The 12,024-nt window shown below is 46.5% G+C and overlaps 1 protein-coding gene across 2 annotated transcripts in view; it reads right to left on the bottom strand.

Annotated features, from left to right (window-relative positions):
• The window catches only part of KIF1B (kinesin family member 1B), a 133,428-nt gene that overhangs the window by 52,125 nt on the left and 69,279 nt on the right, over positions 1 to 12,024 (bottom strand). For both annotated transcript variants that reach the window (XM_055001134.1, XM_055001135.1), the window contains exons 14-19: positions 7,033 to 7,112; positions 6,374 to 6,449; positions 3,231 to 3,310; positions 1,632 to 1,738; positions 1,213 to 1,296; positions 99 to 279 (exon numbers count right to left, since the gene is read on the bottom strand). In XM_055001134.1, the coding sequence (XP_054857109.1) occupies positions 99 to 279; positions 1,213 to 1,296; positions 1,632 to 1,738; positions 3,231 to 3,310; positions 6,374 to 6,449; positions 7,033 to 7,112 (608 nt within the window). The remainder of the gene's footprint in view (positions 1 to 98; positions 280 to 1,212; positions 1,297 to 1,631; positions 1,739 to 3,230; positions 3,311 to 6,373; positions 6,450 to 7,032; positions 7,113 to 12,024) is intronic.

Below are 12,024 nucleotides of genomic sequence, written 5' to 3'. Positions count from 1 at the left end.
TTTTCAATTTGCACCAGTTTAGGGAAGTAATACAATTCAGCAGTTCACCTAGAAGAAAAGCAAGGATCTTTGTTCAAACATTAAAAAAAATGCATTACCTTTTCTCCATCTCCTGCTTCATATCAATTCCCTGTTTCTCCAGCAGTTCTCGCTGAGCAAATGTCCAGTCAACTGGCTCTGAGGGTGTCTCTGCTGAAGGAGTCTTCTCCCTTTCAGCTCGTGCTTGCTCAGGGTGGTTGAAACGGAAAACGTGGTTTTTACCCATGATGATGCGATTTCCTGGACAAGCAATAAAAAGGGATTACTGCCAAAGGGTCGTTAAAGGAGTAAGAACACTGTTAAGAGTGGCTCTGATTTGCTCAGTCATGTTTATCTCCTAGTACTTCACGATGTGGATTTCCAAGCAGGATAAAAGTCAGTGAAGGATGAAATGCTAACACTGATAAAGAACATGGACACTTATGGGCAAGATCCACAAAAAGAAAGAGAGAGGGGGGAGGGAGGTGCAGAGGGGTGGTGAGAAAAAGAGATGGCCACAGCAGACACGTAGACAAGTTACCTGACCACCTCTCTGAAGGATTAGAGTTCAAATATCGCTACCTCAATCCCAGTAGCACCTCAAAGAATATTTCCCTGCATATAAGCTTTTGTGAGTCAAAGCTTCACCTCATCTGATGAGTGATCTTTCACTCATGGAAGCTTATGATACCCTGCAAATTTTTATCTGTCTCTATGGTGCTGCTGGACTCAAATTTTATTCTACTACTACTACAAACTAACTCAGTTACCCACCTGAATCACTCTGTTCTTCTGGTTCTTTTTAATGTTTGAAATGCTCCCTCCTCTCTCATAAACAAACCTGTGAGGCAGCTTGTGCCAAAATCCAATTGTCTGCCCAAAGTCACCAAGTAGCTTGACAAGCATCCGGACCTCCTTACATCACAATCCAAATCAGTTTTAACTCTGGCTGGGGGGGGGGGTCCACCACAGCTGTCTCCTGTATCATCCATCCTACATGCCATATGACAGCCCTCTCTCACGATAGCCCAACAGGTCAAGCTCCAGATAGATTTTTTTTTTATTCTCACACATAGCTTCAGTTTAAAGTGTGATGTTTACATGTTGGGGTTTTTTTTAAAAAAAAGCAAGCCTCACGGCTAGTTCTTCAGGCCCTGTTTCTAGCATGGAAGACCAAATTCCAGCATCTCTTACCTGAGCGCAGCTGGACAGGCTGAATGACTCTCTTGCCATTGACGTAGGTCTCAGAGCGCTCACAAGGTTCCAGAGTGACAATAACTAAAGAAAGAGCATAAGGATAATCACACCACTGCTTGTGCCACCAAGTGACAGCACTGGAGAACCTCATCCAAGAATCCTTCTCTCTATGACCATGAGACAAAGCAGCAATGGCGTGAAAGAGGCAAGAACAAGGCAAGCTGCCCCTCTCCCCCCACCAGAAATACAAAATAATCATCTCAAACCATGTCAAATAAGTTCAAAAGTAAAGCCACAGAACCCAGAGGAGTTTTGCATTTACAAAATGCAAAGCGTACTCTGCTTGCATAAAAGCAGAGAGGAAACAGTATCAGAAACACAGAGATATTTTAGCCAACGACCTGCGGCCCCCTCACCGTTGCCATTGTGGTTCCTCTCGCTTCGGAAGATGCAATGTTCCTCTTTGATGTGAGCTCCACTGAGAACAATGTCTTGACGCCGTTCAGCATCCGCCTGGCCAACCCTGTCCAACAAGGATTTTTAAAATTCTTTATATATTCGTCGTTAAAATATATATTGTATACACATACACTATGTGATAAACTTATCTCAATACCAAGGGATAAAACAGTCTACAGCTTGTCCAAAGCATTTCAAGTCAAGGCCAAAAAAATTTGTTTTATTTATTTATTCTAGTTTCACAAATAATCCTTCAATCTCAAAAAATCGTGTTCCCACCAATGGAGTTTATTTAAATTTAGGGCTCATTTGCTCCCATTAAGTGACCCAGAAATGATCTTAATGGATGCAAGACCACCACCACCACCGCATCAAGCAGTAAAGTGGCTGGCCCTTGAGCAGACGACGAACGACAAGGCCATCCCACACGCAAGGCGGGGACTCCCCAGGGATGCAGAAAAGGAAACACGCACACACGCGCAAAATTCAGCCGGATGAAGATGGAAAATGCTCCAGAAGGGACAGACTGCTGCCGGTTGTGTATATCTGTGGTAAACATTCACCCTAAAAAGGGGAGGAAGCCCCCCACCAAAATACAGAGCATACATGCTGTGCCCATGTTGTCATGTCTTTGCTCTAATCGCTGACAGACTGAAGTTGCCGTTCAGCCTGCCATCTAATGGGAGGGAAGGCTTGCGGAACTAGGGATATGCGGCAGGTAAGCAGCAAAGCTACCCTCCAACCCCAGCCTCTTTGTATGGCAGAATGTCAGAACTTCAGGTTTTAAATTAGTTAGGTTACTATTTCCCATCTTCAGAAAGGGCAACCTGGCTCAAAGTCACAAAGCTCTTAGACAGGGGAAGTGTCCTACAGGAAGCTGTTTGAGCTCATAATGTGATGCCAAAAACGAAAACCTGTAGTGTGAATGGGGCCATAGTGCTATCCTCAACAATGGAGCCAGAAGGTTATGGATCCAATCCTCAACAACTGCACTTAAAGGACCCTCAGGTGGCAGGACACAGAAAGACCTTTGCCCAAGAATCCAGAGAACAACTGCCGGTCACAGTAGACAACAGTGGGAAACACGGCCTAAAGGCCTGACTTGGTTATATGGCCTAAAGGCCTGACTTGGTTATATGGCACCTTCAGATGTTCCATATATACCATTCTCTGGATTCTAATTCCCAACAATTTAAAGACTCTTTTCAGCCATCTCCACCACTCACTTCTGAAAGGACCAAATTTGAACATGGTGTGCTAGTCATGAACATATATCCTGAATAATGTCATCATTTGTTTGTTGTTTTCCACTCCTACAATCACCCTGCTCTTCTTTTTCTGAACTCCTCTGGTAATATGCATTTGGGAAAAGCTCCTCGATTCCAAATCTAACAATTAAAAGTTAATCCCATGCATGCAAACAAGGACAAGGGTAATTAAGTGTGTGCTTTGCCTGGCAGCCAAGAGCATAATACAATCAGATTGGTTTTGAAAGAAGAGAGATGTTGCTTCAAAATGGAAACTGTTCATCTATGACAACTTGCCTCCACCCTTACCTGGTTATACCATCTTTTATATAGTAGAGCAGACACTCTGACATGAGGGGATCTTCATTGAGGTTGACAAGATGTGGTGTCTGAAATGAGAAGAACAAATCAGAGCCTCTTTTCCTCTCTCATCGTTTTTTGCAAGGGAACCCAATTGCTTCAAGATTCAAATGCAACCACAATGTGCTCCTCCAGAAAACCAATAATTTCAGGAATAAACGCACAGTACTTCACTACAGGAGGCATCAAGATCACAGAAAAGAGGAAAGCTAGGGAACATTAAAATACACAATCTACTCAGAGGATTGATTTGCTAGGTGAAAGACTGAAAACACAATAGAGAGTGCAAGATTTGGGTTCAGTAGCATCTTAAAGACCAACTAGATTTCCACGGTATGAGCTTTCACAAATCAAAGCTCCCAGAAGGAAGGACCTGAATATTGCAACCCAACATGGCTACCCACCTAAAAAAAAGAGAATGGCTCAACTAATAGGAGCAGGCAACTGACAGCTACTATGATCAGCCAGGACTCTGAGGGGTGTGTCTTGGCCCAGCAGTATCTCTCCCCGCCGCCCACCATCTTCCCGTTGCTGGAAACAGAGGCTTTGGACACCAGACAGGAGAGAAAAGAAGGTAGAGAACAAGAAGGGGAACTGACAGAGGAGGTCAGCCAAGTCAGCTTTCACTGCGTGAGGCACCCTGTATCCTCAATTTCCAACTTTTTTTTCCCCTACATGCAGACTGCCATCTCTTCAGAAAAAATGTTCAATACAGCCTAGAGCTACTACAATTGCTAAACCAACCTTCTTTGGCGAAAATACCCCATTGGAATCAGCAAACAAGTCACATGGCCTTGGAGTGAAAATCTAGCCAAAGGATGGAGAGCAAGTACAAATAAGAGAAAAACAAAGCATCAAGACAAAGAACCCAAGTTTCACATCGGGGTGACTCTCATTCTAGTTTGCCAACTGGGATTTTTGTGCTTATATAGCTAAAACTGCCAATCACAGCACACGTACAAAGAAAAATACTACAAGAAATACAAGGGGAACGGAGGGATAAAATTAGGGGGAAAGGGTGATAATGCGGAATAAGTGCTTCAAGGGTGGACAGGACTGTTGAAGGAGGAAATGTGCTAACTTCCATAGGCATAAAGCATCTATTTCTGCAAAACAGATTCTACACCCAAACCTGGTCAACAGCAAAGGCATCGAAAGGGTCATCAAACAGAGTTGATGGCCTCCGAGGGAAGATCTGGGAAGAGAGAGAGTCCAGAACATGGAGATAAACAGGAAGAAAAAGAAAGCTGAAAGGGGGAAATGCTTTAACAGTCTAACTAGCCTAAGATATAGGATTTAGCAGGCTCTTGGGCCAAGGTATCTTCAGCAGGGCCCTACAGTATGGAGAAAGGCAGGATGTGGAAACCAAGACCTCTCTCACGCTGTCCTGAGCCTTCTAGGATGCTTTGGGCCATGATTAGGATGCAGCTGTAAGTTCAGATTTTGCCAACCTTAGCAAATGCCTCATTCATCACCCTCTGAAGCCAGCCTCTCAGGGGCAAGAGTTTTAGAGGCTCAAATCATCTGACAAGGGAGAGAGAAATAACTTGTGCTTCATCACTTGTGCTTCAAAATGTCTGCCAAGCACTTCACATCACGTTCAAAACCGCGTGCAAATAGACTCTGAACTGCCATCAGGCCACAGAACTGTAAAAGGACGCCTAATCTGACCGCTAAGGACCTTCAGCATCCTGCAACGTGGTGCATCACTTTCACGCACACTGGAGGGCTTGGACAACCATCTCTTTGCAAAACCAACTCGACCGCTCCAAGGAGGCTTTCGCTAAACTCTCAATAACTAGGGCCAGCTGCAGGATGCAGCTCAACCACTGCTGCCTTCACAGGGAAGCAGAATCAAGAGGTTTTGAAAGGAGACCCAGTAGAGAAAGAATGTACGGCTGAATGAAATAGGCTCCAGGGGAGGAAAGCATTAAGTTATTCTACCTTAAGAATATGATCTGAACGCATTAACGGCTGGTAACAAGACAACGTATCTCTTACAGGATGGGCCCAACTGCTGGTGAAAAGAGCACCAGTCGCTTACTAGACAGCCAAGCCAACCCGATGTTCTCAGCCAGATTAACCTTTTGGTGCTGGAAATGCCGTCCCGCTGGATGGATGTGACAGAGACTGTTTGGGGGCAAATTTCAAACTACAGAAAAGTCCAAAGGTTCTGACGATTGCAAAGAAAATCAGCTAGATTTTCTGCAGACGTTGTCATCTTCAAGGATGGCACAGCACAGAGACAAAGTGGCAAAATACTTTTTCCACACAACTTGGCTGGATAACAAGCTTCGAGACACTGGAGCCCTGCGAAGCATTTCCTTAACTCAGCTTTCTATAATGTGCTATTTATTTCCTTCGTGTACACCCTGCCTTTCTCTCCAATAGGGACCCAAAACGCAGCTTACATCATTCTCCTCTCCTCCATTTTATCCTTACTACATCCCTTACTACATCCCTTACTACTACTAAGCTGAGAGTGTGTGACTGGCTCAAGGGCACCCAAGCGGGCTCGCATGGCAGAGTGGGGAATCGAACCCAAGTCCCCCAAACCCTAGTCTGACACTCTAACCACTACGCCACACTGGCTCTTGTTAAATGCTAGTATTTGACACTAATGTGACAAAAGAAGCACATTTCCAGCACGTGGTGGGGCTGTCCAGAAGATTTTTCTTTCCCGTTAGCTTAAGCTGTATCGCGTCCGGGAGAGGGGAAGCTTGCACGCAACCATGACTATGCTTTAAAGGGAAAGATGCTCTCATGCACATGCAAAAAGAGTCTACTGTTTGCAGAAATGGTGTTTTATACTTGCTCTGTATAAGAAAAAGCAACCAATCCAAACACATTCTTCAGCTCGTGCAACCCCTTACTCAAAGGGAAGCAAGAGAATGGTTACAGAACCTACAATGGATTATGTACATCCACATGTAACGCTTGGGGAAATACTTGCAGAACAGCATAGCGGCTTCTGCTTATCGTAATTATTTGCATACGAACCATCGCCAGTATCTGCCCTAAGCAGCAGAGTAACGAACAAGACCTGTCAAGTATCAGCAATCTTTACGCAACAATTCAACCGCTCTGCACACCTTTTTAGGTGAGAAAACTCCAAGGGTTCCTCCATCTTCTCGAATGGCAACTCCCATCTCAGCCAGCAAAGCTTCTCTGCAGAGAAAGGAAAGAGGACAGAAAGTTACAGAAGCACATTTATTATTCAGCTACAAAGCGCTGGAGGGGGAGCATCCAATACGTATCCTGAAATGGATAATCGCAAAATGAAGTGATGAGACATTAAAAGCTACCCATTGATGGTTGTCATCTAACAAATCACTCTGATCTTTGCAGTCAAGGCACTCCTGTTGTAATCTCTCAAACCCTTCCTTCAACCCAGGATAATAAAACAAAGCACTAACATGTCAAATTTGTAAACTTTATGGCATAGGAACCAAGGAATTTATGGGGAGTGTCTATCCATACCCAAATCTTTCCGCTGTTTCCCTATAACTCTCAAAATAAACCTCCAGTTTCTAGCAACATTTCAGACTCACATTCTCCTGGCGTTTCTCCTCCTCATCTCCTTCTCTCATCTGTATAAGAAGTTTGCACATCCTTCTCTCTCCCGGCTTCATTACTTTTTTTATAACCATCTTCTCCCTTCTCTATGTACTTTTTGTTAAGCAAGGTTCAACCATCTAAGTTACGTAGCTCAAGAGCTTCAAAACAGAGATCCTAATTTCTCATGTCTTACCTCTCCATCCTGATGGCTTCCGTCTTCCGGAGCTTCTCCTCCCACGTCTCATTCAGCTCTGCGATGATTTTCTCAGATTCCTGCAAGAAAGCCCAACAAATGATGTAGGGGGGCTGGGTTCAAGTTGCCACTTCTTACTATGCTTTTCGACATGAGAAACTGGAGGGCTATGAAGTGGTACCATGAAAGCAATCTGAAGGAAGATGGTTACTATTCAACAGAATATGTGCTGCTTATATCTAAAAGAGCTGTGTCCAGTTATTGGTTCAGCCATGCCAACCCCATATGTGGCTCTGGCCGTTCATAACATAGCCATATTTATAAGGCAAGCAATGTACAGGAAGCCTAAGCCTTCGTCCTAAATGCTATTCACATTCCTAACCACGAGGCAACCAGAGCAGTTCATTCAAACGTTCTTGTCCTATTTGTACACAACATATTCAAGACTTTGTATCATTTCTGGCCCCAAAGAGTTAATGTCCTTTGCTTAGAAAGCTCAAGTACTTTTATACCCTTCAATTAGTCATTTAGTTCAAGGGATAAACAGCAACTTTCAATTTTCATTAGGTTCCAAGTTAATTTTAACTTTTTTTGACACTTAAGGCCTGATTTTGACATGAGATGTAAAATTCAGAAGTGAAAGGCTATAGCCCAGCCTGCTCTGTGATGTATCTTTTTAAAAAATCAATGAGAAGATGCAGATTCCTCCACTTGTAAGCTCACGGAGTAACTGTTCAAGCTGGTGGCACGCCAGAAAATGTTCTGCTGCATTGTGGCTCACAAGAAAAAAGAAAAAGAAAAAAGGGACATGCAGTTCTTTGGGAGGTGGTGTTGGAATCCACACCTACTGGCTTAGCTATCACCTGCGAAAGCTGGCTTTGAGGTTCAGGGTAGGTTTGGAGGCAAAATGTGGGAATGAGAACAGAAAGACACTATTGGAGTGGCCCTAGAAGTCTGTTTGGCACCACCTTGGACAGTTTTTAGAAAGCAATAAAATGTACCCTTTCGCAGGTGTGATGGCTTCTTAAAAGTTTCCGTTTTTCTGCCAACACTTTTCTGCATGTTCCCTCATGTATTCTACAGCATCACTCCGATTGTTTTATTGTACTGATTCCATACACCACCAGGGTGCAATACGCTGTTCAGAAAAGCTGTTATAAATGTTTTAAAAATGTCCTTCATTCCAGAAGGTTACAGCACCGCTTGATTCCAGCTCTACTCAGCACTAAGTAATCTAATCAAGTTTGCAGTGCATCTCACACAAGAGGCAGACAAGAAACCTTAGTATCACAGCCTGAAATACGGACACCTCCTGTTTTTCAAAAAAACATCCAGCCCAATTAAAAGTTCTGAAGAATTAAAAATCTTGCACACCGTTCTGTGATATTTCGGTTGGTGCTAATAAAAAGGGTGTTCCGTGGCCTGTACTTGTGGGTTTTTCCTTTGGACCAGGGCAGCTGCTTGCAGCCTTTCACTGGGATAAAGTGTATCTTGGGTTTCTTCCTCTGCTTGTTTCCCTCTGACCAACTCATCTCTGTTCTGGGGACAAGAGGATTCACTGCCAGCTGAGCCAGATGCCACTCATCCACCCTTCACTGCACCGAGGAAGTCCGGAAGCATTTCCCCTCAATTCAGCTGTGCTTACTCGGACAGTCTGCCAGACTTTGATTTCAGAGGTCATCGATGCTGAACTCTCACGCAGGCCAAACCCATCTCGCACTAGCAGCCAAATGGCCCCAAGGATCCTCAGTAATCCGTAAGATGCTGGGCAGGCCATGCCACTCAGATCCTTTTAGAAGCACCCGGTCATCCAGATGCTAAGAGCTCCTTCCCCAGGAGAATTTTGCTGAAGACATTTCTTTTTAACTCCGGCAGCACGACTTGCACAAACAACCATTTGTTCCTCAGCAACTGGAGGCGAGGGAGAGAAGAACGTTTCTCCCACTCTTGATACCCTTCTGAACTGATACACGACAGGGTGGTTTCTCTGCCATCTAAAGCAGACGTGGTGGTGGAGGGAAATGCCGTCAAGTCACAGCCAAAACCCCTGCTGGGCTTGTCAAGGCAAGAGACTAACACAGGTGGTTTGCCATTGCCTGCCTCTGCATAGTGACCCTGGTCTTCTCTGGTCTCCTTCCTGATTACAAGGTCAACTCTGCTTAGCTTCTGAGATCTCAGGGCTTTCTTGGGCAATCCAAGTCTGGGCAAAGCAGACGTAGGATGTGTTTAATAATGGTCGACGTGGCATAGCAGAAGCTAAGAGAGCCAGGAGGAATGTGCCTGTGTAAAAGGAAGTCTCTAGGCTTTTGGCAGGAAATACAGACTGTAGTGTGAGAAGCTACAAAATCTCTACTGTGACTGGGGAGAACAACAGTATTTTCCCAGCTCCATTTGCCTCTAGCTGGGAAACCCATGATAAGCAAAATCACTAAACTCGTCAGAAAATACTGCCTTGCCCAACTGTTCTCTCTCAGTCTCCCTCTCTTGTAAACCTGGAAGTGGTGCCTTGAATGCTGATGAGGAGGGGGAAGACACACCAGTCTAGCCCAGACTCCAAGACTGTTTTCACGTCCAGTCTGCAAGCATCCTTTCATGTCAGAGCATCAGGCGACCGCAGAGACAACACCGTCATCTCTATGTCTATTGCATCCAGGGAGGGGGGTTTAGAATAGGAAGATATGTAGTGTGTGCTCAAGCCGAACATCCCCTACACACACATTTCAAGCAGCCTCTGGGAAGCAGGAGGGATGGGGATGGGGGGTGGGATTCACTAAATAACCAGCCTGCGGCCTCAAATGCCTAACCATGGGGGAGGAGAGCAGAGGAACGCTTTGGCAAAGGGACAGACAGGTCTTTCACTGTTGTGGCCTTCTGATGCCGTTCCGTTCAGCACACATTTAGAACAAAGCTCCTATTGTCTTGCTTATAGTGGGAATATTCTGTCTGCTTCACATTTTAATCTCTGGGGTATAGGCCTTTGCAACTACGACTTAAAAAATCCGAGCCAATCCAACAGTTAGGGAAAGACCGCATATTGTGACTAACATAAAAAAAACAGGGTTTCTCACCTGTAACTGTTGATCGTCGAGTCTCTTCTGTGCAGACACACATTGGGACTGCGCAGGCGCAGGCCAGCCGCGGAAAAGATTTTTCTAGCTTCCAGAGATGTGAAGGGGACGTTCGGATCCACCGCGCATGCGCGCCGGTGTTCCCGCCAATTTTGAATGCATATATATCCGAACGTCCCCGGCATTCCCTCAGTTCACCTGAGCCGCCGGAGAAACTAAATTAACGAAACACTCACAGCGGGGCAGGCGGGAGGGAATGTGTGTCTGCACAGAAGAGACTCGACGATCAACAGTTACAGGTGAGAAACCCTGTTTATCGTCTTCGTCCTTCTGTGCAGCCCCACATTGGGAGAGTAACTAGCATCTCACCAATGGGGGCGGGTGTGAGTGTCTACTTGAACAAGGACTGTAGGACAGCTGTGCCAACAGCCGAGTCACGTCGTGCATGCACATCCACAGAGTAATGCCGGATGAAAGTGTCTGCAGAGGACCATGTCGCAGCTTGGCAGACGTCCTGGAGCGGCACTCCCCGCAGGAAGGCAGCAGAAGCAGCCTGCGCTCGAGTGGAATGAGCGGTAACCAACAAGGGACACTGGACTCCAGCATGCCGATAGCAAAGTTTAATCGTAGACACAATCCAGCGAGAGATGGACTGGGCAGAAGCAGGTGAGCCCTTGCGAGGGCCAGAGTAACACACAAACAGGGCAGGAGACTTCCTGAAACATTTGGTGCGGTGCAAATAAAACAATAAAGCACGCTTTACATCCAATGTGTGTAGTGCTCGTTCCCCTGGGGATGAGGGCGTTGGAAAAAAGGAAGGGAGGAACACCTTTTGCTGTAGGTGAAATCTTGAGACTACCTTAGGCAGAAACTCCATGCTAGTGTGGAGCATGACAGTACCAGGGAAAAACTGCAGAAAGGGAGGGTCACACCGCAGGGCAGACAGCTCCCCAACACGCCTAGAGGACGTGATTGCCACCAGGAAAGCCACCTTCTGAGTGAGCAAAGGCAGGGGGCAGGAAGATAGAGGTTCAAAGGGCTGGAGCATCAGTTTGGAGAGAACCAGGGAGAGACTCCATTGTGGAATGGGATGGGCCCTAGGAGGGAAGGTCTTGAACAGGCCCTTCAGAAACTGCTTGGAAAGCCAGTGAGTAAAAACGGTCTTCCCATCAATCTGCTCATGGAAGGCAGAGATTGCAGCCATGTGGACCTTAATACTGGAAAACGCAAGGCCCTGGGAGCAGAGATCCAGGAGGTAGTCCAGGATGACAGGGAGCGGGCAACTAAAGGGAGAAACCCCCTTTGGGGCCAACCACCGGGAAAAACGTGACCACTTCCTCTGGTAGGACAACCTGGTGGACGGTTTCCGGGCATTCAAGATCACCCCAAGCACCCCAGAAGAGAGGTTCATTCCCGGTTGCCCAGAAGCCAGGCAGCCAGATTCAGTACAGCCACATCGTGATGCCACACCCCGTCCCTGGTTAAGAGGTCCGGGGCGTGAGGCAGGGGGAGGCATCGCCCCTGGGACAGGGAGAGCAAAAGGGGGAACCAATCCTGGCGAGGCCACCGAGGGGCAACGAGGATACAGCGGGTTCGGTAGGCCCTGACCCTGGAAAGAACCTTGTACAGGAGCGGAAAGGGCGGGAAGGCATAAAAGAGCCCTGGGGACCAAGGTATTTGGAAGGCATCCCCTAGGGAGTGGCGGCCAATGCCGGCCCGGGAGCAGAACAGCGGGGCCTGTTTGTTGTGGGCAGTGGCGAAGAGGTCGACCAAAGGCGTGCCCCATGTGCGGAAAACCTGGTCGAGGTAGACCCTGTTTAGGGACCACTCGTGCTGAGGCAGAAACACCCTGCTCAGCGCATCTGCCGAGGCGTTGAGCTCCCCGGCAATGTGCACGGCCCTGGGAAGGACGTTGTTGGCCACG

Source organism: Eublepharis macularius, chromosome 17, assembly GCF_028583425.1.
Source record: "Eublepharis macularius isolate TG4126 chromosome 17, MPM_Emac_v1.0, whole genome shotgun sequence".
Classification (NCBI taxonomy): Eukaryota; Metazoa; Chordata; class Lepidosauria; order Squamata; family Eublepharidae; genus Eublepharis; species Eublepharis macularius.
This window is presented reverse-complemented; position numbering and strand designations above follow the sequence as displayed.